This window comes from Agelaius phoeniceus, chromosome 4 (genome assembly GCF_051311805.1).
Source record: "Agelaius phoeniceus isolate bAgePho1 chromosome 4, bAgePho1.hap1, whole genome shotgun sequence".
NCBI lineage: Eukaryota > Metazoa > Chordata > Aves > Passeriformes > Icteridae > Agelaius > Agelaius phoeniceus.
In genome coordinates, this window is record NC_135268.1 from 48415758 (window position 1) to 48443029 (window position 27272).

At 35.2% G+C, this 27272-nt stretch overlaps 1 protein-coding gene across 14 annotated transcripts in view; it reads left to right on the forward strand.

The window, feature by feature from the left end:
* Positions 1–27272, forward strand: part of FRYL (FRY like transcription coactivator) — a 163598-nt gene that overhangs the window by 114283 nt on the left and 22043 nt on the right. For 11 of the 14 annotated variants that reach the window (XM_054633078.2, XM_077177557.1, XM_077177555.1 and 8 more), the window contains 20 exons: positions 214–382; positions 1679–1763; positions 3525–3637; positions 5987–6137; positions 6450–6553; positions 7109–7294; positions 9032–9236; positions 10120–10241; positions 10705–10895; positions 11579–11673; positions 12730–13337; positions 13920–14017; positions 14999–15169; positions 16120–16260; positions 18348–18545; positions 19758–19919; positions 20208–20282; positions 21410–21586; positions 24179–24382; positions 25233–25403. In XM_054633078.2, the coding sequence (XP_054489053.2) occupies positions 214–382; positions 1679–1763; positions 3525–3637; positions 5987–6137; positions 6450–6553; positions 7109–7294; positions 9032–9236; positions 10120–10241; positions 10705–10895; positions 11579–11673; positions 12730–13337; positions 13920–14017; positions 14999–15169; positions 16120–16260; positions 18348–18545; positions 19758–19919; positions 20208–20282; positions 21410–21586; positions 24179–24382; positions 25233–25403 (3426 nt within the window). The remainder of the gene's footprint in view (positions 1–213; positions 383–1678; positions 1764–3524; positions 3638–5986; positions 6138–6449; positions 6554–7108; positions 7295–9031; positions 9237–10119; positions 10242–10704; positions 10896–11578; positions 11674–12729; positions 13338–13919; positions 14018–14998; positions 15170–16119; positions 16261–18347; positions 18546–19757; positions 19920–20207; positions 20283–21409; positions 21587–24178; positions 24383–25232; positions 25404–27272) is intronic. The other 3 variants (XM_054633072.2, XM_054633080.2, XM_054633079.2) reach the window with 1 other exon arrangement.

Genomic DNA, 27272 nt, shown 5'->3' on the forward strand with positions numbered 1-27272 from the left:
CACAGAAAATTTACTTTCTTACTGTTGTGATGTATTCCCCATGCTTCCTGCTGTTGACAGCTAGGAAAGCAACTTTGGTTGCTTTTAGAACTGAAGTAAGTTTCATGTATCGTTGCTTGCAGTGCAGGTAGATACTGATTCTAACAAGTTGTGGTATTCAAATATTTTCATATAAATAAATAAATATTTATATATATGTGTTTTTTATTGCAGGTAAAGAAAGTCATTGTTTATTTGGGTAGAGACAAAACAATGCAACTACTAGAAGAGCTGGTGAGTGAACTTCAGCTTACGGATCCTGTCAGTTCAGGAGTCACCCATATGGATAATCCACCATATTACCGCATTACATCTAGTTACAAAATCCCTTCTGTCACTTCAGGTAAACATTTACTGACTTCACTCATTTAAACTCTTATTATTGATAATTATAAACATGCTGCTGCCAATCAGTTATGCCACTGGACTGCATTTGTAAATATTCTGTAGGAGTGCAAGGTTCTGTATCTAAAAAACAGGTTAAAAGTTTGTTTTACAGTATCTGCAGATTTTGGTGTACCCAGAGTTCTTACTGAAGAACATCTGATAGGTTCACAAGGGACAGGTTTGTCTTAATGTGTGCATCAGACTTCATCTGTGTTCAGAGACCTTGCACTGTTTGCCTTCATTATATAACTTTGATGTTTAGTCAGTAAAACCGTGAGGAAAATGTATATTATTTTAAATCCATCTAAGTTATTGCATTTGAAGTTCTGTTACAGACACAAACTGCATCCACAGGACTTGTTTCAAGATTTAAGTTCACTTACTTAGGAAAATTTATCTAGAAATTATTAACAATAGACCAATCATCAAAAACCCCCCAAAGTGCTGAACATATCAAAGGTGTCTACCTCATACTTCAATCCAAGAACATGCTGAGAAATGTGGGGAAAAGCAGTCTTGTTTTGGTACAGTTTCCATCTGTCAAATTGAGCTGCAAAAGACACAGATGTGGGGAGGGAATCTAAGCAAGGCCTTGACTTTTGTGCTGAAAATTAGTCAATACTGTGAAGCAGCCTGGACCTATCACATGGTGTTATCTTGATCACAAGGTGGATGCGTTGGCACTTGTTCTTGGAAGTGTTTAAAAAATGTGAAAAAAAATCTGGGGCTCTTGCACTTAATGTAATTTAGAATAGCAAAGGCTGGAAGGGTACAAAATTGCTTCCAGATGGGGCTGTTGGTTCAATGTGATGCTTGCAAATTTCTCCTTAAAGAGAATTGTTAAAAGCTGCACCACAGGCTAATAGGTTTTAATCCTTAATGAGTTTGTGGTTTGAATTAACTGGATAACAAAGTCCAACTACATTTTGCAGATTACTGTGAGGTGTTTAATACAGCAAAAAAGGAGATAGGTCTCTAGAAACTGCTTAAAAAACTTTCTACTTAATTTACATTGAAGAGTTAGAGATTCCTGGAATAGATAATTTTTTTTCTGGTTAATGAAATTATGGTAGCAGCTCACAATCCTTTATTGCACGTGAAAGTATGGCTCAGTTTGTATTTGTGCCAGTTGCTGTAGAATAAACCTGATTAGGGCTCTGGGCAAGGACCAGTAAATAAGGGTGATCTTGTAGTGCTTAAGACTACTTTTCCATTTTATTGACCAACCTTTTTCCTTGTCCATAATTCACAGGTACCACTTCTAGTAGCAATACAATGGTGGCTCCCGCAGATGGCAATCCTGACAGTAAACACATGAAAGACAGTATTGAAGAGAAGTAAGTATCTCCTCAAAGAGCAGTTCTAGTTGAATCACAGGAATTCCTTTTAGGTACTTGAAATACTCCCATCTCAGCAGGTCCAGGTATGTCTTCATTGCAGGGATTACATTCCATGTAATGGCATGCATGTCAACAGAACTGGAATACTATTTGGGATTAACACTAGCAGCCTCAACTGTAGTTTGAACTCCAGTCCAGGTCAGGCATTGTATTGCTTACAGTTATATTGTTGGTGGTGCCTGAAGTAACTACTGTTACACTGGATTGTGTATCTTCACATGAGGGCAATTGTACTGTGAGGTGGGGTTGGTGAGACACTGGAACATATTGCCCAGAAAAGTGGATGCCCCATCTCTGGAAATGTTCAAGGCCAAGCTGGATAGAGCTCTGAGCAACCTGGTCTAGTGGAAGGTGTTCCTGCCTTGGCAGGGGGGTTGGAACCAAATGATCTTTAAGGTCCCTTCCAATCCAAGTAATTATGTGATTTTATGACTTGCAGATTTATTACCTCACTGGAAATGAACACTGCCTGTGTGTTGCTAGTTTATTTTCCCTAACTAGGGTATTTGGATGCCTGGTATCTGTGTCAAGATACTTTACAGCTAACTTTAAAACAGATTTCTCCCTCCCTAATTTTTGAGCTATTTAAACATAATCTTTTGGAGAAATTTGGCAGACACTGTGAGGCTGGTGGAAAGCAAACAGTTGATACAGACTTAGTCAGGCTGTGTACTTGGAGCTCAGCAGTAACTGAGTGTGGGCATGCTGTCATTTTGTGTTAATATGGATAGCTAACCTTCAAGTGAAGAGGGAGTGGAGACTCTGTGATTAGCATGAGCAAAGTGTGCACGTCTGCCATTACTGTCAAGTAGGAACGATGTCATAAGTTCGCAAATGAGTTTCTGACAACTTGTTTGAGAGCTTTAATAATTACAGTTCTGATATAACTTCTCAGTTGCACACTTTCTTTCCTTCTCTAGGATAATTATGCCAATATAATTAGAATAGTAAATATATTGGTAGAGGCAACCCCAATACTTAAATTGAATTGGGGTGAGCTGTATGATAGTAAATCACAGAAACCTGGAATGCAAGGTGTCATTCAGAATTCAGCTGAGCAAGGCACAGACAAGGACTTGGCTGCTATGGGGGCTCAAGCTGAAGAAACTTGTAAAGTAATGAAGGCAGTTTTGAAAGTCTCTGTGAGTTTTGGCATATACTGTAGGGTTGTCTGAAACCTGCCCAAGGTATATGCTTCTTGATAAGATGCACCCTGTACATCTTGGACTTGCCAAAAGGAGAGAAATATAGAAACAGTTTGGAAATGGTGATTTAGCACTCTAATTTATCTGATTTCTTTATAGTTTTATCAGATTAGCAAGGTAGGATCTTGGACACTGTGTGTGTATACATGCATATGTCTCTGACAGATCACATATGGATTTCCTTATTTTGTTCTAGACTGAGAAGAACTTATGTAAAATGGTAACAATTATTTTAATGTGCTTAAATGTTAGTGAAAATGATGGAACAGAAATACAATTTATAGTGGATAATCTCTTTGAATCCCCTTATCTGGTGTTGCTTGAGAAGGTATGTCTTACATGGCTAAGGTGCTTTGGCATCATGTTGATTATCCTTGTAAGATGAATTGTTTTTTCTAAAGGAGTTTTGCAGAAATACAGTTTTCCTGAGAGACCCTGATTAGTGTTTGTTGCAGAACGTCAGTTACTAATTGTGCTTTATTTGCACCTACAGTTACGCACACCTAGACATCTACAGCGGGTTGAACAGCAACTTAAACCGCCAGCACCACAGACTGGAATCTCGCTACAGCAGCAGCTCTGGAGGATCATATGAAGAGGAAAAAAGTAATATTCTTTATTTTAAAATATTTCTATGAATAGCACACAGAATTTTCACAAGTCAATATTTCTGCTGAAGGTTGTGGAACATAAAGAAATAAGCATTATCAATGTTTTTTGCATAAGCTTATTAAATATCAAGGGGTTTTTTATCTTCCTCCATCTTATTACTACTATTGAAGTCTAGCATACATTTGACTGCAATAAAATATTCAAGGAAGATAATATGCTTTGTTCTTTCTGTTATCCTCTTGAGTGATTTGTGAACATCTTCCTGAATGAAATGGTTTTACTCTATTTCCTTCGACAGTTAGGCACAAGAAACAGAGATGAGCAGCATGAAGATGAGATTTAAAAAAAGGTGATGGAAAAGAAGTTTTTTAAAAGAAGAAAATTGCAAGTAATTGTTCTTTTAAAGGATAGCATTCCAAAAAGGATACTAAACTTTTTTTAATCCATAACGAAGGAAAATATAGCAGGGAAAAAAGTTCTCTTTATGTACATCTAATTTCCAAGATTGTTCTGAAAAAGTGTCTTGAGTTATTTTTTGTGATCTATGTTGTTGTTTTTTTTCCACTGAGATGCAGAGGTATGGAAAGAGGTAAAAATTTCTTCTGAAACTCCATTATGCATTTGCAAAGATTCCTTAACAGAGGCTTATTAACTGTTAATAACTATTATTTTGCACCAATGCCTAAGATACAAATTGCCATGGCAGTGCTACAGAAAGCAAAAAAGGTCATGTAATCAGGCAAAAATGAAGACAGTGGTCAGACAGTAAATGATGCGTTACATTAGTGGGTTCTGTGTGCTTGGTCAGAAGAGTTGTTTCACTGAAACTTTTGTTTCAGCTAACAGGTTGTTAGTAATTTCAATTACTTTGTACTTCACCCTGCATGGGATAATCAGATATATTTCAGTCATGGAAGTGGCCCCACAGACTTAGGTTTCACTCAATTTTTTATTGACTGTTGATTTTACTACCAGGTAAGTACTTTGGGTATGTTACAGCACACAGTACAACACTGCCTTTTCCTTAATTTTCTTGTATAACTGAACAACAGGAGGTGAACTTCTGCATTTTGAGCTTTAGATGTCAGTATGGAACCTATCCTGTCCATGCTGTATTGAAGCAACAAGAGTCCATTAGGATCTTCTGATGCACTCTTCAGTGACTGATTATTTGCACAATGTGAAGATTAGAGTGAATTTGTATATATGTTCATATTCATATATGAATATGAATATTCTTAGTGCCTCTGCTAAGGAGGTGAAACCTAATGTCCTCTACAGAGATTGTTGTAAGGGCTGGACATACTAATGCAGAATCTTCTAAACTTTGGGTCAGTAACAGGTTAATGGCTTCTGGTCACCCAGAATGTTTATTACTGCATGGATAGGCATTATCCAGAATCTCAGCTACAGTCACTTTTGGATTTGTTTGCTGTTTGTGATAGCAACACTGAGTATCTTGAGGATATATCCCATATTCCATCAGTAAGGAGTTTGTCATTTCCAGTGAAGAAGGTGATAATGAGCTGATTCATGTGTAAACATCTGAAACTTCTGCAGCTATACTTCCAAACAGAGCTGGTAGAATCACTGAAACATAGAACTGTTGAGGCAATTTTCTTGTTTCTAGTCTTGACTGACAGTTCTGAAGTCCAAAACAACTTTTAAACCAGTAAAGCATTTTGGGTGTGTTAACACAGTATACTCTCATACCAAACAGGTGAAGTTTTTCTTGCACTTTTGAAGCTTGCTAAATAAAAAAACCTAAATGTCTTTCTGTGCTTTCCTGACAAATTTACTGATTTTCTGAGCAGTAACTTTTATCAACCAGTGGGATTAGGCTATGCTGTTGTAAAAGTGGCAACTTCCAAGTTACCCATGGATCAGGCCAGCATTATCTGGCAGACAGCACTGGTGGGGTTTTGCTGTGGGACCTATAAAGATGTGCTCTTGATGAATACTTCCTTAGCCCCTAACGAAACACTCTTCAAGATGAGTTCAGTTAAATCTTAGGGCTGAGCCTTAATTAACTTCCTATCTGGCATGAGGTTTGAAATTCAAGGAAATTACATCAGATCACTTTTCCTTTTATCATAAGTTTTATGAACCTATTCAAAAACGCCTTACTCTGTTATGTGTGCAGCTTCTGTAGAATCATCCTTATACTAAAAGAAATAATACTTCTTTCAAAACACTGTGTCCAACTACTGTTTACAGCTGGCTCCCCTTCCCCTCTCCTAGATCTCAACTTTTCAAGAATTTAAAAATATTTCTTCAGAAGGCTGTAACATACAGAAATATGCATTGTAAATATATTTCTGGTTTAATTTTCTGTTGTGTTAGGTGATTCAATGCCTCTCTATTCCAACTGGCGGTTGAAGGTGATGGAGCACAATCAAGGAGAGCCTCTCCCTTTCCCGCCTTCTGGAGGTTGCTGGTCACCACTGGTGGATTACTTGCCTGAAACTTCTCCTCCGGGCATGTCACTTCACAGGTAGGTGTTTTGGCAATGCCAGTGGCAGTTCTTTATGTTTTCATTTGTGTTGCACAAATACAGTCATTTGAAGATAGCAGATTAAAGGGCAGTTAATACATTTGTTTTCTGTGTGTTTACAGCAATTTAAGATTACTCAAGCTTTTAATCTGGAGGATTAAAATTTTTCTATTTTTATTATTAGCCTTCATCTTTTGCCTTATAACACAGCTTTGTGAATGTTTATAGACTGAAGAATACAAGTTAGAAGTATATGAAGCTCTTTGTGAAGTTCCTGTTACATTCTTCTAACATACTATTTTTTTGTTTTAGATGCAATATAGCAGTGATTCTTTTGACTGATTTGATAGTTGACCACAGTGTAAAGGTGGAATGGGGAGGATACTTACATCTTTTGCTTCATGCAATTTTTATAGGTAACTAACTTCTTACAGAAATACTTATAGAAACTTGAGCAATTCTCAGCTGTTCTTGATATTTAAATTAATTTTTGCCATTGTATTGAAATGCCATTAATTTGATACTATTTACAGTATTTTTAAAAAATTCAATTAAATGTCTTTCAGCTTAATTAGCATAATGTAGATTTTTTGGAGTTGTTTTAAGGCACTTTGTTTAGGAGTCACTTTTACCTCTTGTAGAAGACACAGTAAAATGCAATGTTTTCCTTTCTGTTTCTAAGTGTAACAATTTTCATACAGAACACAAATGAAGTTCTTACTTAAAATTACTTTGTACTTTACCCTTGCATGGGATTATCAGATATATTTTAGTCTGATCAACATACTGTTTGTTAAAATATATGCTGCTGTTTCTGTATTGAAACACTGAAAAAATATTGTTTAGAGAATTCTATATCTGTTACTTGGTAAAGTATAGCAAACCAATTTGAATACTGCTGTTTTTTAAATAATGTAATTCAATGTGCCCTTTGAATATCATAAAGCCTTGCTGTTTTCCTTTTGTGTTAGGTTTTGACCACGGTCACCCTGAAGTCTATGAGCATTGTAAGCGACTACTTTTGCATCTACTGATAGTGATGGGCTCTGGCAGTAATGTCCAGTCTGTTGCTTCTGTCCTACTCAGAAACAGAGAGTTCAACGAGTCCAGGGTGCTTACTGTCAAACAAACTACCCATTTAGATTACACTTTCACAGGTATGCTTTTGATTTATTACATGTTGCTTGTTAAAATGACATGGGAAGTTACCTGTTTCTTACAGGCATTAATAAGATTTCTGTTGTTTTTCTTGCACATTTCTTGCAAATATTTTCCTGAGGCCTTGGCATTAAAATTTATTTCTTTGGATTTTAATCCAATGAAATTTTAATTAATGAAGTCAAAATGAATAGAGTTCTCATTGGCACTTTGTGCTCAGTCATCAGAGTTGGGAGCACAGTTGTATGAGCAATAGTAGTGGAAATCAAAGAGGGAGATCTGTGTTTTGGAACTTTAATACAGCTGTTTTCATGATGCCTTTGAAAATAAAAACCAAGAAGATACATCTCTTACTTGTTTATAGCAAGTTAAAATTTCCAGGTTTTGTCAGCTGTGATTGCATTCTTTATTGGCTATCAGAATATTTTTTGAGAACAACTTTTTAATATTCCCTTTAACTTTACAATATTGTAATTGTACAGTATACTTTATATTTCTATGTATCTCTTTATGAAGGGAATATTTTGATGGTGAGACTGTATTGTAGTTTCTATTAAAATACTTCTTTGTGGTTTTTTTAAATTTAGTATTTCATATTATTTCAGTAGGTGGCAGCATATTGCCATACAGTTGTTTGTTCTCTTTTGTTCACATCAGCAATGGTTTTATTACTTTGCAAAAGTAGTTGTCTGATTTGTGAATTTGGTTTTTTGTAGCGATGAGGAATTAAATTCCACTGTGTATAGTGGAAGGATTATTTTACAGGAATCTGTTTAGCAGAACTTTAATGGTGCATTTACACAGTGGCATATAAAAACCACCATTCCCTTCCTAATCTTTAAGGGCTTGGATAAAACTATCTAAATAAACAGGACACAATAAAAAAATAGTTTGATAGAAACTAGAATAAGGTCAGCATCAAACATTTCCAGCTGGAGTTTAGGATAAGGTGTTTACAGATATGCACGCCTAGCACAAGGTTAGACAAATTTTATTTGAGGTGGCTAAGCTCAAATACCCCAGTCCAAACTCTGTGGTTCCATAGTGAAAATCTGTGGTGGGTTAGTGAGTCTTACACTTATTTAAATACAAGTGCTACAGTCAAAGGCCTGGCCAGTTTTCCTTGGTAGTTTACTTTCTTTCAGCCCTTCATAGATGGATGGAAGGGCAATGTGAGCAGTTACTGCAGTTGTATTTTGTTGTCACATGATTCTTTATATGGAAGAGAAAAATCTTCTGGCCACAAGATTAAGCTAACTTCAGAGAAATTTTGTGCAGCCACAGGGGCTCTGCTCATAGTCCATTTACTAGATAATACTCAGTGTTCACTGATTTCAAGTACTGTCAGTTACAGTTGGACTGGGTTTTACCAAAAAAAGTCTGCTCATTAGTAAGAAATATTCTGTATAATTTTTTAAATTGAGATGCCTCAGAAGCTGATGAGCTCTGATACAATTAGTACAAAATCAAGGATAATAGAGGGGTTTTAAAAAGGGATCTAGCAGTTCCTAATTAAAGTTCAGATAAGTCATGTGAAGAATTTGGATATATGAGATTTGTTGATTTCTTTGAAATTATTGCTTTATTGCTTTATTTATCCATTGATTTATTCTCTTCTAAGTATTCTCATTACATTTACTAAGTTATTGATCTTTTTAGAGGGCTATTTTTTCTTTTGATATATTTAATATTAACTGTCAACTTAAAAGTGCATAATCACCTTGTTTCAATTTCAGCAGGTGTTCATGATTTTATACCTGATTACCAGCCCTCCCCAATGACAGACTCAGGGCTTAGTTCAAGTTCTACCTCTTCTAGCATCAGTTTAGGAAATACAAGTGCTGCCATTTCTCAACTGCACACCACAATCCTCAATGAGGTTGACATTTCAGTAGAGCAGGATGAAAAAGTGAAAACTCTTATAGAATTTATTACCTCAAGGTAAGATTTCAATTTCTGTTTTTGTCAAGACATATTTTCTGGAAAAATGGCAAACCTCTCACCATTTAGCATCATGGTTTTTAATTCTGTCTCTGTTTTATCACAAGTAAATGTTTTTATGTGATACACATATGAAAAACTCTAACTTTCCAACACTTTCAGGGAATTTTGACCATCCTTTCAAGTCCTGTCTGTTTAAAAGTATTTTGCCATGTTTTATTCTGAATTAGGGCAGGAATACATTGAGATGATTAGAGAACTGCAAGATTTGTGTGCAGTTTAGGGATTACCTAGTAGTAGAGAGCTGACTATTCAAAAATGATGAATTTGTTGCGCAGGACATTGGGAAAATCATCCACATTTGTACAGTTTATATGACAGTTTTATTAAGCTTTCAAGATGGTGTTAATCTGAAATCCTACCTGTTTCTCCATGCTTTGTTACTTTGGCTTTACCTCAGCCTAAATTTACAATTGTGTGGCATATCGATGGAAAGGAATTGGGAAGAAAGGAAGTTAGGAAGTGCGTAATGGTGGTAGTTGTACTGGTTCTTTCTTAGAGAACTATTTATTATACTATAACTATACCTTCCATCTATTATATCTGGTATATACTATAACATCTCTTCCATTTTCTTACCCAGTTATTCCAATTGGAACTCATACACTGCTTTTCACTTTGTCTTAACTTCTTGTATATTGTGTAATATTGGTCAGTTGTCAAAATTCCTTCCAATTCATGCCTGCACTTCTAGGTGGTTTCTTTTATGTGGTGCATAGTAGATTCTTTTGCAATTCACCTTAAGGTTTAAATTTCATTTAAATAATATTAATGACAAAGGCTGCATTTTATATTCTGTTTACTCTATTTTTGTATTTTTTAGAAAAAGAGGCCCACTTTGGAATCATGAAGATGTTTCAGCCAAGAACCCTAATATAAAGAGTGCTGAACAGTTAACTGTGTTTTTAAAGCATGTGGTATCTATATTTAAACAGTCTAGCTCAGGTATGTTAGCAAGCAGACCATACATGATCAAATATGCAAGACTGTGAACTAAATAAATACTTTTTAATGCATGTAAATGCATAGGTTATCTATAAAATCACTCTAGGAAATTACTGCTTCTAAATAATAGTTTTCTCGTGTATTGCTCACTTCATGTTTATGTTATGACAGATTTAAATATAATATTTTAGGAATGGGATAAAACATCTTATTAATTTATTGTGAACAGTTAATATTCTAATCATAGATATTTTATTATCTACAAGTCTCTCTAGCATTAAGTATTTGGAATACATGTTTATATTCCTGTAAAGATTTTTGAGACTAATACTTCTTGAGAAAAATGTAGAGGATGTGAGAATATTTTAAATTTGGGAATGACTGTGGCAATTTACTCTTCAGTAAATTCAAGTGGATTTGGTTTTTTATAAAGCATTGCTTGACTATTTATTTCCCTTCATAGGAGGATATCAATTGGAACATCGTCTCAGTGAAGTTGCTTTGCAAACTGCTCTTTCGTGCTCCTCTCGCCATTATGCTGGGAGGTCCTTTCAGATTTTCAGGGCTCTGAAGCAGCCTCTCACTCCATCTACACTTTCTGATGTTCTCTCCAGACTAGTAGAAACTGTTGGAGATGCAGGAGAAGAAGCTCAGGTATTTGAAATTTTGCTCCCACTTTATTAGAAAACTAAGTCTGTCTAAATGATGTGCGTGCATGATTAGCAAAATTTAAAAGCATTGTTTTATTCAGTTGTTTATAATTTTTAAGTGTTTCAAATATGAAACAGTTTTAATCATGACACTTCCTGAATTTCACCTAATTAACTGAGGAAAAGTTGTTCACATTCTCTTCTACAGCAAGAGGCTCTTTCAGAGAGTTTGATACATCTGTTTACTGTAGACACCACCTCTTTCATTTTTAGAGAATACCGAGATTAACCATATAAGAAGTTATTTATTTTTGTTTTCTTTTGTTAAGAACTTTATCTGATAAAGTGTTAACAATCATTCAGCTTAGTGTCATTGTACATCTTAAGAGTGTATCTGATATTTTAATACTGCAGAATAAGTCTGAAGCACTTAATCCTTCAATCCATCCTTAAAAATGCAAACTAGAATTAATTCAGTAAATGCTTATAAATAAATTGAAATTTTTCCTTGTCTGGAAGCTATACTGCTGAATTGATCTGTCTCGTGAGGATTGTGTTCTAATTGAAGCATGAAATAATTTAGTTTACTGCTACTGATTTTGTATTTTTATATTACTACTTAGTAGATTTTCTGTGATCTTCCTTGTGCATATTGCATAATTTATAATGGCCTGTGGCTTTCCCCAGGGTTTCGTCATAGAGCTGCTTTTGACTTTAGAATCTGCTATTGATACATTGGCTGAAACGATGAAGCATTATGATCTGCTTTCTGCCCTTTCTCAGTAAGTTCTTTTATTAGTCAATCTTTATTATGCATTTTTTACATTTGAATTATTAAAAATCTGTATTATAAATGTAATTAAATAATTTCTTGTCATCTTTGCAGAATAATTGTATCCATATAGCAAAATTTCTTGCTCTGGTATGTTTTTATCATTCTGCCTCAAGCAAAACTTGTAAGAATCTAGATTTCCTGTAAAGGATATCTTATTGCCTTTCTGATTTACCCTCTTGGGTTCAATTTAATTTTGTAAAAATGGAGTTCAAGGAGTTTCTTATGGCTCAGTTCTGAAGTATTGTCAGTTCTTCTTAACCTTCTTGAATTTAAATGCTCTGCAAAGGTTGCTCTGTCTTAGGCCTCAAGTTTGTTGTCCATATATAAAAAGTGTAACTGAACAGTCTGAGTCATTTGTGTGTCTCATTACAGTTTGAGTAGTTACCTTGATGACTTTTTATCAAACTGAAAAAAAAAATCCCTAAATGTACAGACATCTGTATTTGTTTGATTCCCTTGCAAAGATTTTGAAAGTGCTGAGATTTCTAGGAATACATTCTATTTCTCTGTATCAGAATAGGAAGGTGTTGGGTTTCCTAGGTTAGATACCTCAGACAAATACATGGTAATAATTGTATTAATTCATTCATTTCCCTACTTTTATCACATCTTTAAATAAGCTGGGATGCTAGGTCATCATTTACACATAATCTTTTACATGCTATGGGCTAATTTTTCCAATTTTACTGTAATTTTATGGTATTCTGGGATTGTAACAAAAAGATTTGGTAGAAAAGATAACAGGATACTGCAGTGTTGTCTTTATGCCGTAAAGATATTTTAATAATAGATACAGAAATCCTGTGTTTACATGCATTATAATACTCTTAGGATGATGAAACAGGGTATACTGCATGTGTATGTGATTTGTGTAACCTTTCTTTCTCTCTCTCTCTCTCTCTCTCTCTTTCCTCCTTCCCTCCTTCCTCTATTCTTTGTTATTAAAATTCTTTGTTTTTAAAATATTTGGCATGTAACAATATGTAAACTGATTTTATTTTAGAACCTCGTACCATGATTCTGTAATGGGAAACAAGTATGCAGCTAATAGGAAAAGCACTGGACAGATAAATCTAAGCACAAGTCCCATGAATAGTGGCAGTTGTTTGGGATACTACAACAATACAAGGAGTAATTCCTTGAGACTGAATTTAATCAGTGAGCGGAGAGGTGACCGGCGACGGAGCAACACACTGGATATAATGGATGGAAGGATAAATCATGGTGGAAGTTTGGCAAGGACTAGAAGCCTTTCCTCCCTGAGAGAGGGAGGGATGTATGATGTGCAGCCCACTACTGACCCTGTCAACTTGATGGCCACCATATTTTGGATTGCAGCTTCGTTGCTGGAGTCAGATTATGAGTATGAATACCTGCTGGCTCTCAAGCTGCTCAACAAGCTTCTTATTCACATGCCTCTGGATAAATCAGAGAGTCGGGAAAAGATAGAAGAGGTGCAGAATAAACTGAAATGGAATAACTTTCCAGGCCTTCAGCAGCTTTTCCTGAAAGGCTTTACTTCAGCCTCTACACAAGAAATGACAGTTCATCTCCTCAGTAAACTCATCACAATTTCCCGGCATGCTTTGGTGGATCCTTCTCAGTTAGCAGGTACCTTTAGTAAATATGTGATAAAAATCTATTTTCTCAATGAATTAAGTAGAGTCAAAATCAGTAGTAATTGTGCTTTTGCCTTAAAGAAATGCTCCTGTAAAATGCTTTCTGCAGTTGTCTGTATTACACTGCTGCATAGTGGGAATACATTACAGACTATATCTCACGAGCAAGATTGCATGTAAATTTTATGTATTGACTGTTGTTTGCATGTGAGTTTTAAGAGCTGTGTATTTTTTTTTCATTATCTTGTGCAAACTAGCTCAAATAGCCCTACTTACACATTTTTAGAAACAATGTGACATAGTGCCTAAAACTATCCAGTTTCATGGTAGTTTTGATTAATTGGTCCAGTGATGATTTTATTTTCATCATGCATTTTTATACCTAACACAGACATATCTATATACATTGTTCATACATGCATACTTAGATAAATGTATGTGTATATATAATTTATATATCTGTGTGAAAGTATGTATCATGCTGTTGGAACTTTAAATACTGGCTAGCTTCACATTAAATGAAGTCATTAAAAACCTTAAGGACTCCTATAACTCTGTTTATGTATGTGTTTAGGATTTCCCCTAAACATCTTATGCCTGCTTCCTCATCTGATACAACATTTTGATAACCCAACTCAGTTTTGTAAAGAAACAGCTGACAGGATAGCAAAGGTATGTAACATGATGCTTGGAGAAGTATCCAGGAGGTTATATATACACCAGCACTGTTTCTCTATTTTTTGGGGTCCCTTTTGTAATACTTCTGTGTGATTCTAATAGTAATATACACATAACTATAAGAGGCCATATTTTAAAGATGTGATACAGTCAAATTTATATACCTGGACCTTGTATCAACCCCCGAGTTTGTTTGTTTCTTTAGTTTATTGTGTAAAATTTAGATTTCAAGAACAAATTTTCTTACCAATGATATCAATTACTTTTTCTTACTTGTCTGATTTTTCTACTTGTAATTTTGAATGTCAACCTAATCACATTTTAAGCATGCTTCCTAATTTTCTTACAAGAAGAAAGTGCTTCTTATTGGTAGAGAAGAAAAGGTTGTATGTTCTTTTACTTGTACACAGTAAAATACACCTTGAAATATTTCTGAACTGTAGTGGCTATTAAAGCAGTACATGGTGCACAACAGCTGTTAGCCAGGATGGTGTTGCACTGGCCTGACAGAGTCTTTCTTTTAAGGAAGAATGTGGAAAGGGGAATAGGAAAGAGCTGTGTGGCACAGGAGATGCAGGCATACACCTCTGACTGCTCAGGCTGTGACATGTGAACCACTAAACCACTGAGGCTGTGCACAGGCTGACTCAAAGAGTATGTGCCTGATGCAAGTGCAGAAATCACTGCTGCCCTTAAATACTTGTATTACCTGAGTGAGGGATATTGGTTGATCATACCAAGTGTATGATAAATAAATAAACTTGGAACATGGATGCCACAGTACCAAAATTCAACAGAAACTGTAGGTCAGGCTTGTGTGATTGGTTTGATTTCACTTACTAGAAAATAACTGAAGTGAAATCTTAGAAATTAAATCTTAGAGTGAAATTTGGGACAAGTGCAAAATGACTCAGGAATGCTTGGATTTTAAAAAAAATATTTTCTAATATAATTAAATATGATTTTGCTTTTCAGGTTTGTGCAGAGGAGAAGTCACCAACTCTTGCCAATCTGGCTCATATGATGAGTTTATACAGTACACACAGTTATTCCAGAGACTGTTCTAACTGGATTAATGTAGTGTGTAGATATTTGCATGACTCTTTCTCAGATGCCACATTTAACCTCATAACTTATCTTGCAGAGGTAAGTTTTTACTGGAAGTATCTCATGTTGACGATTCATTGCCAATTACTATTTTCTCATGATTCTGAATATCAGGGGGAATACAGCATATCTTCTCTAACAGGAAAATATTACTAAAATGTTCTATGATGTAGAAAAGGTGCCATTTTGGAGTGCAGTAATTTATAAGTACCTTGAAATTAGAATCCCTCTAATGACAGATCTCCTTTTATGAGAATGGTGTTTGGTACTAAATGTTTATATTCTATACTACATGAATATACACTGTCCTGGCTTTAGCAAAATAAGCTTAATTTAAAATTTTAAGAGACCTTCTTTAGTCAGGTATACATGTCTTTATCACAACTTTAAAAATTAAAAATTGCAAAGTTCATTTGTTAGTAGTGCATAATGTAGAAAAAGATAATTTAAATTATAGAAATCAGTATATTATTCTGCTGGCCATTCATACAGGAAAGCTGTTAAGTACTTTGTATGAAAAGCTTGTAGAGCTTGTCCTTGAAATGTATCACTTCAAACTGATGGAGGCATTTTAAAAGATTTGTTCATTCTTACAAATTACTTTATATATATATTTTTGTTTGTAAAACTGCATTTACCAACCTTCCTTAAGGTGTTGCTGTAATTGTTTTTCATACAATTTTAAGACTTTGAATTACTATGAACTTTTATTAGTGAAAAGTGTTTTACTATTAGGTACTTTCAATCTGTGCTAAAAATATGTCAAAATTCAGGGAAAAAATGAATTAGTACAAAAACCATTGTGCTGTTGTATTACTGTTTTTTAGTGCTAAAGCAAAAAGTTTGAAAAACAGGAAGTGATACATTTAAGTTTCTTGAAGGGAAAAATAAATGTGTGTAGAAGTTAGCTGTATTTTAATGTTTGCTTTCACTTTTTGCTACCATTGAAGGCCCTAATTAAATTTTGTATTTTAAAAACCCTCTTTTAGCTGTTAGAGAAAGGTTTATCCAGTATGCAACAGTCCTTGCTGCAGATCATTTACAGTCTTCTGAGTCATATTGACCTATCCACAGCTCCAGTGAAGCAGTTTAATTTGGAAATCATAAAAGTTATTGGTAAATATGTTCAGGTAGGTACTCCGAAGAACTGTAAAAGCCTGTCTGCTCTTTATCAAAATGGTATCAGAATTACACTTGAATTTTGGGGGTCATTTATTTCAGATATAAATAAGATGCTTGTGGTCAGATTCCATTGGGATTTTTTCCTATGTACTTAATCCACCAAATGCTTTTGTATTTGTCCAATATGGTTTGGATCTGGTGGCACACATTATCTGGGTGAATGTGCATCTATGTACACATATAAGCAACTTGTCATATGTAGTTAGAGATGATGATCCTTCAGCTATTCAAACACAAGGAAATGTTTACTGCTAAGCTGGACAAATGTTTTTTTAATGTGTATATGTTTTAAAAAGAAAATTTTATGGTTAAATGAATATTTAAATCACTCTCAGTAATGTATCCGTGAGGAACTTTAAGGTGCACCTTAACAAAATTGAGTACATTTTTTATTAAAGAAAGTCCCCAAAAGATGAACCACAGTGTTTTGCCCAAGGTAATTTAAGCCTTTGTACTTGAAACACAAATTTACTGAAAATCTATTACACAGAAGAAAGTCTAGCATCTTACTGAAAGATTTTATAAAAATGCCTGGAGCATAAAACCATTTCAGTGCACAACATTCTCTTCTTTTTTCTCTGAATTCCATTATTGGCAAACGTGTTTCAGTCAAATGGTTTAATCATAATTACCAGGAAAGTCATGTTCCCTGGGCGTTTTGTTATTGATGGATATGTACTTTAGATATTGTGCTCCTGTCAGAGTGCATTAGGCAAAATGAAATGATTAGCATTAGCTATAGTTTCTATGGCCTGGTGGCTTCTTGCTTCACCTCTAACCCCTCTCTGAGCAAGCTTGCTCTGAAGCAAGCCAACAGTACCATGGAATGTGATCTTAGATGTAAGCTATCAAAAGATGGTGCTAGCGAAAAAACATTCCAGAGAGGTCTTAACTATTTATTTTTGATAAAATAAAATGTGTTACTATAAATGGCAAAAGAAAAGATCATAAATTATCATGTCTTGTTTCAATTTTCTACTAAGCTTTGGGTCTTTTCAGTCCTCTGCAATGACAATAAATCTGTAAATAAATCTAAGTCGCTAAAGGACAGTTCCAGTTTGAGACAGCTTTTTTATGCTTATGATACATATAAATGGAGGAGATTATTGAGGACTCTCATTATCTGCAAAGAAGCATAAAGCATATACTACTTAGAGAATTGAAAGGGGTGTTTACTTATTTTAATGCAATAAAGTAATATTTTGAGAAATATGGCCTCCTAATTAAAAAAAAAAGCAGACATCATGCTGATTTCAAAAATTGGAAGATTTAAGTTTCAGGCAGAATCCTTGCATTTCTGGGAGTGTAAATATTAATCCTTGCACAAAGCTGCTTTTATTTTGTCTCTTCTTCTGATTCTTTTCACAGTGTGTGTAATTGAAACCACTGAATTATTTACATTGTCTTAATCATTTTTTTAAGTCCACTTAACTCTGGTTCTGCCTCTTATATTTTCACACTTTTTCTATAGCATTTTTTAAGCACTCCATTGGTTTGATACTAAAAGCTTTGTAAATGTTTTCACTTCTTAAATAAAATCTTTTGTATTTCCTCATGTATTTCAAGGAATAGGTTTGCTTGTTTCAAATTGCATTTACTCTCTCCATGACTGTGAAATAATTGAAGATGGCCAGAGGTGGAATTGTTAATTTGAGTACTGTCAGTTACTGTAGTTAAGTGATAGTTCAATACTCTCAGTTTCTGTCTCCTGGGTCACAAAGGGCAGTTTCAGACAATGGTAAAAAAACATGGTGTAACTGCAGGGATGGAGGGACATGGACTGAGGTCTGGTTGTGGCTGGCCCAGTGAGCTGGAGCTACTGAGCCTGCTTGGCTGGACCTAACCATGCTCCATGGGATGGCCACTGCTTTCCTGGCACTTCAGGATCTGAAGTTTCCCACCTGTGCTAGCCCCTTCAGCCATGGGTAATAGATCAGAGGCTTTGGGTTGGGGATTCTTAGAAAATGCTACTGTACATAAAAATTGCTGTCTTGGTTGAAAGGATTATTGTTTGATTTGTGTATGTTCTCTTCAGAGTCCATATTGGAAGGAAGCCCTTAATATTTTGAAACTGGTGGTGTCTCGATCAGCAAGCCTTGTTGTGCCTAATGATATTCCAAAGTCTTATGGAGGTGATATAGGCTCTCCAGAAATCTCTTTCACGAAAATTTTTAATAATGTCTCCAAGGAGCTACCTGGGAAGACCTTAGATTTTCATTTTGATATATCAGAGGTAATTATTATATTTAGATGACAATGCACTTATGACTTGCTGTTACAAACTCAGGTGTTATTTTTTGTTAGCCTTCTACATTTATATGTTTTTGAATAAGTACAGTTTTTAAGAATGGCAGAGATTGAAGTTTTATGTACTTGTAAATGAGAGTGATACTAGAAGATAAATTTCAATTTCTTTTATGATGTTTGTTTGCCTTTTCCCCCTTTTGAATATCTGGAGAGTGAATTATTGAAAGTCAGTAAGGTTATTCTCAAGGGTATCTCATCTGTGTCAGAGAGCAGACAATGCAGCTGGCTGCTGCTTGCAGCTGAACACACCAGGCTTTCAACAAATGAAGGGCTGTGCATTCAAGGGCTGGGAGGATTAAATCCCTGTACTTCAGTTTTGGCATGAATTTAGGGAAGGGGGAGGAAATTTAGAGGGGATAGGATACAAAATTTAGGAAATTCAGTGTAAGAGGGATACAATTGGAGAAAAGCCTCCTGTGGTTAAAAATATCACCCCTACCACCAATGATACTGATTCTACATCTGAAAAGGGGAGCATGGCCAAGTGACTGCAGTGTAATGTAGAGACATGAAAATTGTAGAAACTTTAGAGGTGATCAGGAGTAAGAGGCCTTGGTTGAAGCTAACCCTAGATAATGATAGGAGATATAGATATCTTAGGAACATTACATAAATTGGCAAGTACATTCACTACTGAAGTTTCAGGGTATGTAGATAATTGAGAGGTAAGATAAATTCCCACAGAGTTCATTGGGTTAGCATTTGCTGTCAAAAGAGTTGAATTTGATAATTGTTTTTTCAGAAGTGTGTGTGTGTTTGTGAAGTTGCTGGTCTGCGAAAACAATTTGTTCATGTCAGGGAATGATTCTACAGAGAAGCTTTGCATCTTTTAAACCTAGAACACATTTGGTTTTAAAGTGTGTTTAAAAATATAATTGGATTGTCGCATAAAATGTGCATAATTAAATACCGCACAAGTGGACAGAATGGCCCTTGCTGGTACACGTATAGGGTACACGTATTCAGCTTTGTATTTCCCAGTGAACCAAGGCTCATTGGATTTGACATGGGTTTTACAGAATGCTTACAAACAGACCAACCCTCCTACAATTCATATAATGCTAAATTCTTAAGTCAAATATGTGGTCTTTATTAATATAGATTTGAATTTTAATAAATTGTTTGTTGTCTTTGCTAGACGCCAATTATTGGGAATAAATATGGTGATCAACATAGTGCAGCTGGTAGAAATGGGAAGCCAAAAGTCATTGCTGTGACCCGGAGCACTTCTTCAACTTCGTCAGGCTCCAATTCAAATGCACTGGTTCCTGTCAGCTGGAAGAGACCACAGCCATCTCAGGTATATTGTGCCTCAAACACTTTATGCATATATTTGAGACAGTGTTTGTGAATGTATTAAAAAAAATGCACTGAAGTTTTAATTGAAGTCTGTATTATGTCATAGCAAAACATTAAATTAATACAGCATAAACTAAAAGCTGATACTGGTGAAAAGTAAAAAGTTTGGGATTGTTTTTAGAGGATGTCAATATGCAATATGACTAGTGGAATATGCAAATGTTTTCTGTCTTTACCTGGACCTCGAGGAGCTGCTGTGCTATGTAATTTTCTTTGGTATATTTTTCAGAGAAGGACTAGGGAGAAGTTAATGAATGTGCTTTCTCTGTGTGGTCCAGATTCTGGTCTTCCCAAGAATCCTTCGGTAAGTGGTGGTGGTGGTTTGTTTTGGTTTTTTAACTCAACTAGCAGAATGCTATTGCATTTTTAGTTGTTGGTGAAGTTATGAACAGTGGATTTGGACAAGCTAGTTTTGGCTCAGCAGTTCACAAATCCAATGGAAAGATTAAAAAGAAGAATCAGAAGTAATGGATTACTATTAGTCCTCAAGGACTCCCGTGGGCATGGTTGTCTTGGCTAGAAAAGAGAAGTGAACTGGATCTCCCCTGTTCTCTACCTCTCTACCTAGTCCTTTACAGATGCTCTTGAGCAAAGGGGTAGCAGTAGCTGAGGACTGCAAGGGTGTTGATGCTGTATTGAAAATACCATAGAATCCATTGAAAATAACCAGTGGGTCATATACCTTGAAACATGATTATTTATAGGAACAATAGTCTTAACTGTTGAGTAAAAATAGGTTGATGGTTTTACTTCTTTATAAAGAACCCACTGGCATACTATGCTTGATGGTGGTGATGACTTTGACAGCTTTTAAAACAAAGTGGATAGCCTACCTTGGTTATCATCTGGAACATAGTTTTTTATTGTGGCATAACAGTTCTTACCTGAGGAAAATATTGGTGGGAGAAGGATTTTGAATCTAGTGGAAGAAGCTAAAATAAATAAAAATAGATGCCTGAAAGCTGGAACTGGACATATTAAAAAACAGTGTATGGAAATAAAAAGAGAATATTGTCATTTGTGAAGGCCACAGTAGCTCAGTATTGGATCCCTTTTAAGGGTGTACAGTCCTTCCACAGAAGTTCGTAGGTGAAGCTTGTAGGTACGGTCTGTGTCATATGGCTAGTTATTATGATGGATTCTTTTGTTCTTAAATTTGACTGATATTGTGGTTATGAAAATGAAGTTTGGGTGATATGTTTTTCTCTCTATTTATATCTTTGTAACTCTTAGTTACATTAAGGAGAGAACAATACCACTAATTTCAAGATGTAGTTTAAAATCCAACTAGTCTTGAAGCAAAGTGTTACCAGTACAGGGCTAGACACGCTGCCTGCCACTAATTCCACTAAATGGCAGGAAGCAGGATAGCTGACTTTTGGAGTTACAGAAATTGGAAGTTCTTACTTCTTTTTTTACCTATATCTGCAGGTTGTGTTTTCTTCTAACGAAGACTTGGAAGTTGGAGATCAACAAACTAGTCTAATTTCAGCAACAGAAGAAGTGATTCAAGAGGAGGAAGTGGCTGTAGAAGACAATACCAGTGAACAACAATTTGGAGTTTTTAAAGACTTTGACTTTTTAGATGTTGAATTGGAAGATGCGGAGGTGAGACCTTGGGGTTTCTTCTGTGTATTTCCATTTGAGAGCATTTTAAAAATAAGGTTGTGTTGGTGCAATTCCAAGGAACTGGCAGCCCTACTAGCTAATCCAATTCAGAAAAATTTATGACATGATGGAGCTTAGAGAAACCTGGGCCAAAAACTTTGCAGAGTTAAGTGGTTGCAAATTGTTGGCCGGTTTTGGAGGAAAGAGTTGAGGTTTTTTTGGAGGGATTTAAGTGACTTTACCTGAAAGTGAAGTGATATGACAGTGTAAGCCAATGTCAGCATGAGCACCTGGGTACCATGCAGGAGAAAACTTAATTATGGAACAGTGTGTTAAGAAAATGGCATAATTATTGTTTCTGATACATTTCTGGATTTTGAGAACTTGATGAAAGGCTTTCAAAGTAACAACCTGTATGATACACTATCTCATTATATATGATTGACTTGCTCTTTATAATTGCTTGCTTTGACTTTTACATTGTATCTGGTATATTGCAGTTCTTGTATTTCCTCTACTTCTCCTGTCAAAAAGAGAGAGGGAAGGTAAAACAAAATTAAGTATTGAGAAATAGTGAAGATTCTGTTAACAACTGTTACTTGTTTCAGATCAATATAATGCTTCAGACCAGGATTTGCTGAAGCTTAAAAGTATGACTATAAAAGGACTGGGAAGGAAAAAGTAGAATGTTCCATAGTTTCTTGCAGTGGTTTTGTTACAGTCTGTGCAAACTATTGAAATAGTAATGGATATCCTTGCTGGTCATGAGTCCACAAGCTACTAAGAATATCTACCTATCTAAACACTGATTGTTTTTCTCTTGATTTATCTAGACCTCTTTACAAGGTTTTCCCCTAATTCTTTAGTTTTATCTTGCTTTCCTCCTGCTTCCTGTGTATTGCTTAACTTCAGCCAGAATTTGCACCTTCTAGGAAAAGTACAGGCTCATTATGGTCTATTGCATAGATGTACCACACACTATTCAGACACCATTTCCTGTATTGAATACAAGTTCAGAATTGAGTCTCAGTAGTATTAAAACATTATTTTAACACTAGACAGGACTTGACAGATATGATAGCAGAAGTTGAATACTTCACCAAATGAAGTTAACCTTTAACTTCACTTTCTGTGCTATTTTAATGGCAGGTCATAATTAAGAAAAGACAGTTTTGTCTTCATTACTTGCCTGAATGCAGCATGTAGTGCTGTTCTAGATGAAAAAAAAAAAAGACCACTAATAAGATAGTACAAATTTAGGGTGTTATATATAAATCGTGCACTTGGTATAAGAGCTGTGGCTTATTTTTTCACCAAAAATATAGCATGTTCTTTATTGCTAATAATTAAATGCCAGCAGTATGAACTGGGGCTTTTACATTAACATCTGAGTAATATCCAGATTAAACTTAAATGTTTCAGCCTACAGTAGTAGTACTTTGTTGTACTTGAAATTATTTTGCTTTGCAATAACTTTTCATCCTCTTTTGTTTAATGAGTCATGGTGATTTCTTAAGTCACCACAAAAGATACTGTTAAGGCAGTTTTGGAGCCGTGTTTGGGGCTAGATGTGGTGTTACAGTAACTGTAGACAGGTGAAGTGAACTTCACCAGGTTTTCCATATCGCTTAGCTGAATTGTTAAAGGTTGATTAAGTGCTTGAAAAAATCAAATATCATTATTGTACTTGTGAATTAAAATAACAGTGTTTTTAAGATATGGATGCCACTTAGTATGATGGATATTTGAAACCCAAATATCTCAGCTTGAAAATGCACAAGCATAGATCCAGGGTAATGGTATTCAGGGTGCACTTCATAAAACTGACACTAAGTAGCTGGTAAAACAGTTAGGGACAACATCATCTTTTCTACACCCTGTATATAATTATTGTTGATAGTGTTTTGTCAGTTGGATGTGGTCAGTATAGATTCATGTGTGTTAGTTAAAGAACTTCATCAATGTTTGTTGGAACAGTTGCTTTACATGTTATGCTAGAGAAAATGTATCATAAGCATGCTGATTTTAGTGTTTTGTCGTCAGTTTGTTGGTTTTTTTTTTAATCTCATTAGAAAGAGACATTATTTTAAATACTAGCTTTTTGATTAAGCTTTTTTCCAGAGCTTGAATCAGTCTTTTACTGTTGGCAAATCCTATGTAATAAAACATTTTCCCTGGCTCTAGAGTATCTTTAAATGTTTGTCCTCGTTCTTTCTAATTATATGTGTTTTCCTTTTTGCTAACCAGGAGCTGCAGGTAAGTTGCAGCCTGGTGCCCTGGCTTGTTCATCTGTTGTTGTCTGTGATGTGTTTGTACTTTCTAGTCAGATTATAAAATCAATACTGATGTAGTTCTAGATTACATATTGAGTTGCTTTCCAAGAAGATATTCAAAATATTTCGACTTCCTTTGCCATGTATTTTATTTACAAGCATTTACCAAGGTACTTAAAATTTTAATAAAACTAAAGGGCTGATTGAAACTCTGTTCATGATGCATTCAGTACTCATATTTTCTCTGTCTCATTTGTGTATTAACTTAATTATGTTGAAACTCGTACATACCAGATGTGTGCTCACTTTTCTATTCCAGGGTGAAAGCATGGACAACTTCAACTGGGGCGTTCGCAGGCGCTCTCTTGACAGCATTGACAAAGGAGACACACCGTCCCTTCAGGAGTGCCAGTACTCTGGTAGCACACCCAGCTTGAACTTGACCAACCAGGAGGATACTGATGAGTCTTCAGAAGAAGAAGCAGCACTGACTGCAAGTCAGATACTGTCTCGTTCACAGATGGTAGGTTATTTTTCTGTGGAAGAAATCTGAGAACTTAAGCTTTCCCTAGCACATTTAATAGATAAGTGCGGCTCACACTTTCAGCCTAAGTGACATAGTAAGGAACTAAGTTAATGTGCCTAAGCTTCTTTTTCACAACAGCATCAATGAAGGAAAAAAGTTGCTTTATGACATTGATGGTACATAATTTATAATTTTAGAACGCTCTTAATTGTTTAGTGTCTTTACACTTACATTTTTTTTAAATATAAGCACAAAATCGCATCTATTATATATAAAGTGTGTATCTTTGTGGATTTCTAGATCAAAAAACCACTCCAAATGCTAAAAAAGATTAAGAGCATTAAGTGGTCATATGGAAGTCTAAGCACAGAAATTGCTAAATTAATTATGGATTTTGAAACCTGTGTACATATAACTTAGGAAAATCAAGAATGCTGGCCACTCAAAAGTCTCTCTGCATTACATAAATGAAATTAAGAAAAAGTTGACTTGATGGGGGGAGCAGCTTGATGTGTATGTTGCTTTTCGGACTTTAGGCAACGTTTGTATTAATGTTGCTCCCAACAAAATGCTCTGCTTTTCAAGAGTTTCAGTCTAGCAAAAAGAACTTCTAAAACAAGAAAGAAAATCATTTTCCTTAAAGGAAAAACTTCTTTTCAAAGTGAAATGTTGCAGAAATGCATGTGATTCTTTGTAATAGTTCTAGTGTAAAGCTGTGATATCCATCATACGTGAATAAATTCAAATAGTTAACAATACTGAAACAACCTATTTCAGAACTAATGTATTCTTTACCTGAAATTTGTGTTTCCTTTGAAGAATTTTGTTTCTTTCTTTTCTGTCTTAGTTAATCAGTGATTCTGCCATAGATGAAACAGTGTCAGATCATGCTGGTTTATCACTTCAGTCTCAAGATTCCACTAGCAGTGTGGGAACAGAAGAGGTGCTTCAAATCAGAACTGAGACCCCAAGTTTGGAGGCTTCTTCTCTAGATAACTCTAGCAACCAGCTGCCTGAGGTGGGGAGAAATGTGGGCTGGTGCATGGCTGATTTGAGCTCCTTCTAGTTTTAGTAGCAACTTTGACTTTCTTTTCAACTGAATTTTCATCTGTTACACTGATTAGTTGATTTGCTTTTAATATTTCTAACCTGTTGGCATGTTCTTACAAAATGTTTCCTCAGCATGGAGGTTTCTTGGATGGACTGAGGGAACTCACCACAGGTTAAAAATATTCTTGAAGGGCTGATCACGATCTATTCATGGTGCAGAATGAAACAGGCTAATATTCAAAATGCTTTTACTTGATATGGTTGAAATTCTTCTTGAGCAACATTTTCTTTCCAATATTTTTATTTTTCTTCCCCTGTCCCCCCCTTTTTTTTTTTTTTTTGCTTTCTTTGGGTTGTGATTGGTGCTATATGGGAATAAAACCTCAGGCCAGCTGTGTTAGCAGTTGGTTCCATTAAATAATCCTTTAGTAAGGACTACAGATGCTAGTGGTATACTTTTTTGGAAAGGCCCATGTGGACTGAGACAGATTTCAAGCTAATGGCCGTCTGCAAATCTGTGAGTACTTCAGTTTATTGTGTTTTCAAATGTTTGAATAATTTAAAATTTAAAAAGACATCCCTAATTTAAAACAAACTGTCATCTGCTACAATTTTTCTCTAAGTGGCTTGGTTTAGGTGGACTTCTTATCTCTTCATTTAAAATTATTTATGATCCTAGCAATCTTATTTTTATTTGCATAGTGTTAGCCAATCCTATCTTTAACTATGCATGAAGTTTTATTGAGTATTCCAGAAAATTAAGCCATTCCTATGTTTATTTGACTAACCAGTGAGTGCACTGTTGGCACTTAAGAATGAGTCTTCAGCCAACCTGGTTCAAACAATTTACTGACTAGTTCAAGTTTCTAAAGGCTCTAGTTTAACTGTTTGCTACCAGAAAAATTGCTCTTACTAAGAGGCAGACCACAGATGTAGCTAATACTTAATGAAGAAAACTGTAACAAAAGAGTCTAATAAAGGGAGCATGGCTGATTTCCTGTAATAAAATCCTCACCTTTTATAGGTGTAATATTGTGATGCTCATAAAATGCTTTCCCCCACATTTTTTCCTATTTTCCCATTATGATTATCTATGTGCTTTTTAAAAAAAAGTGTTTCATTACACTGCTGTTGATAAATTGTCTCAGCTGTTGCAGAGCACCTGAGCTTAGATGTTCAAACAAATTGTTGTCACTTCTTGTGCTCATCTACAACATCCATTTCTGATACAAAAGAATTTTGTTTGAGGAAGAACACCTCATCTGGGTGAACTTTTTGCACACACAATAGATACTTTATGTTAAGATTTCAGAAGCAAGAAGCAATATATAAGCTGGAATTTTATAGAATTAAATTCACCATAAAAAACTTTTGTCTTCTCCCTTGCTGACGTGGGGTACATCCTCAGCTGTAACTAATTTTTACATTTTCATAGTTATTTCTGAGACTGCCCTTAGAATTCATTGTTCTTCTGCAGCTCCCTTTATAAAATCACTACAGTGCTATAATTCAGGTGAAAATATTCACACAAAAAAGCACCATTGTAATTTTAAAATACGGAAAACATTTAAACTGGGCTGTAAAATAATTCTATGACTAGGCAGCATTCAGAACGAATTGCTGTGTATAAAAAAAATTACTGCAGGTGCATACAAATGCATTCACTAGATATGATGTGTTCCAGGTTTATTTTGTGCTTGTTAGAATATGAGATTTGGACAACTATACAGGTTTCTTCAAGCAAAATTCAAACACTCACAGTTACTGCACTACAAGACTTAGATATCTGGTTGGATTTTGTTGCCCAAAAAGTGAGCTGGCCTTATGCCTCTTACCA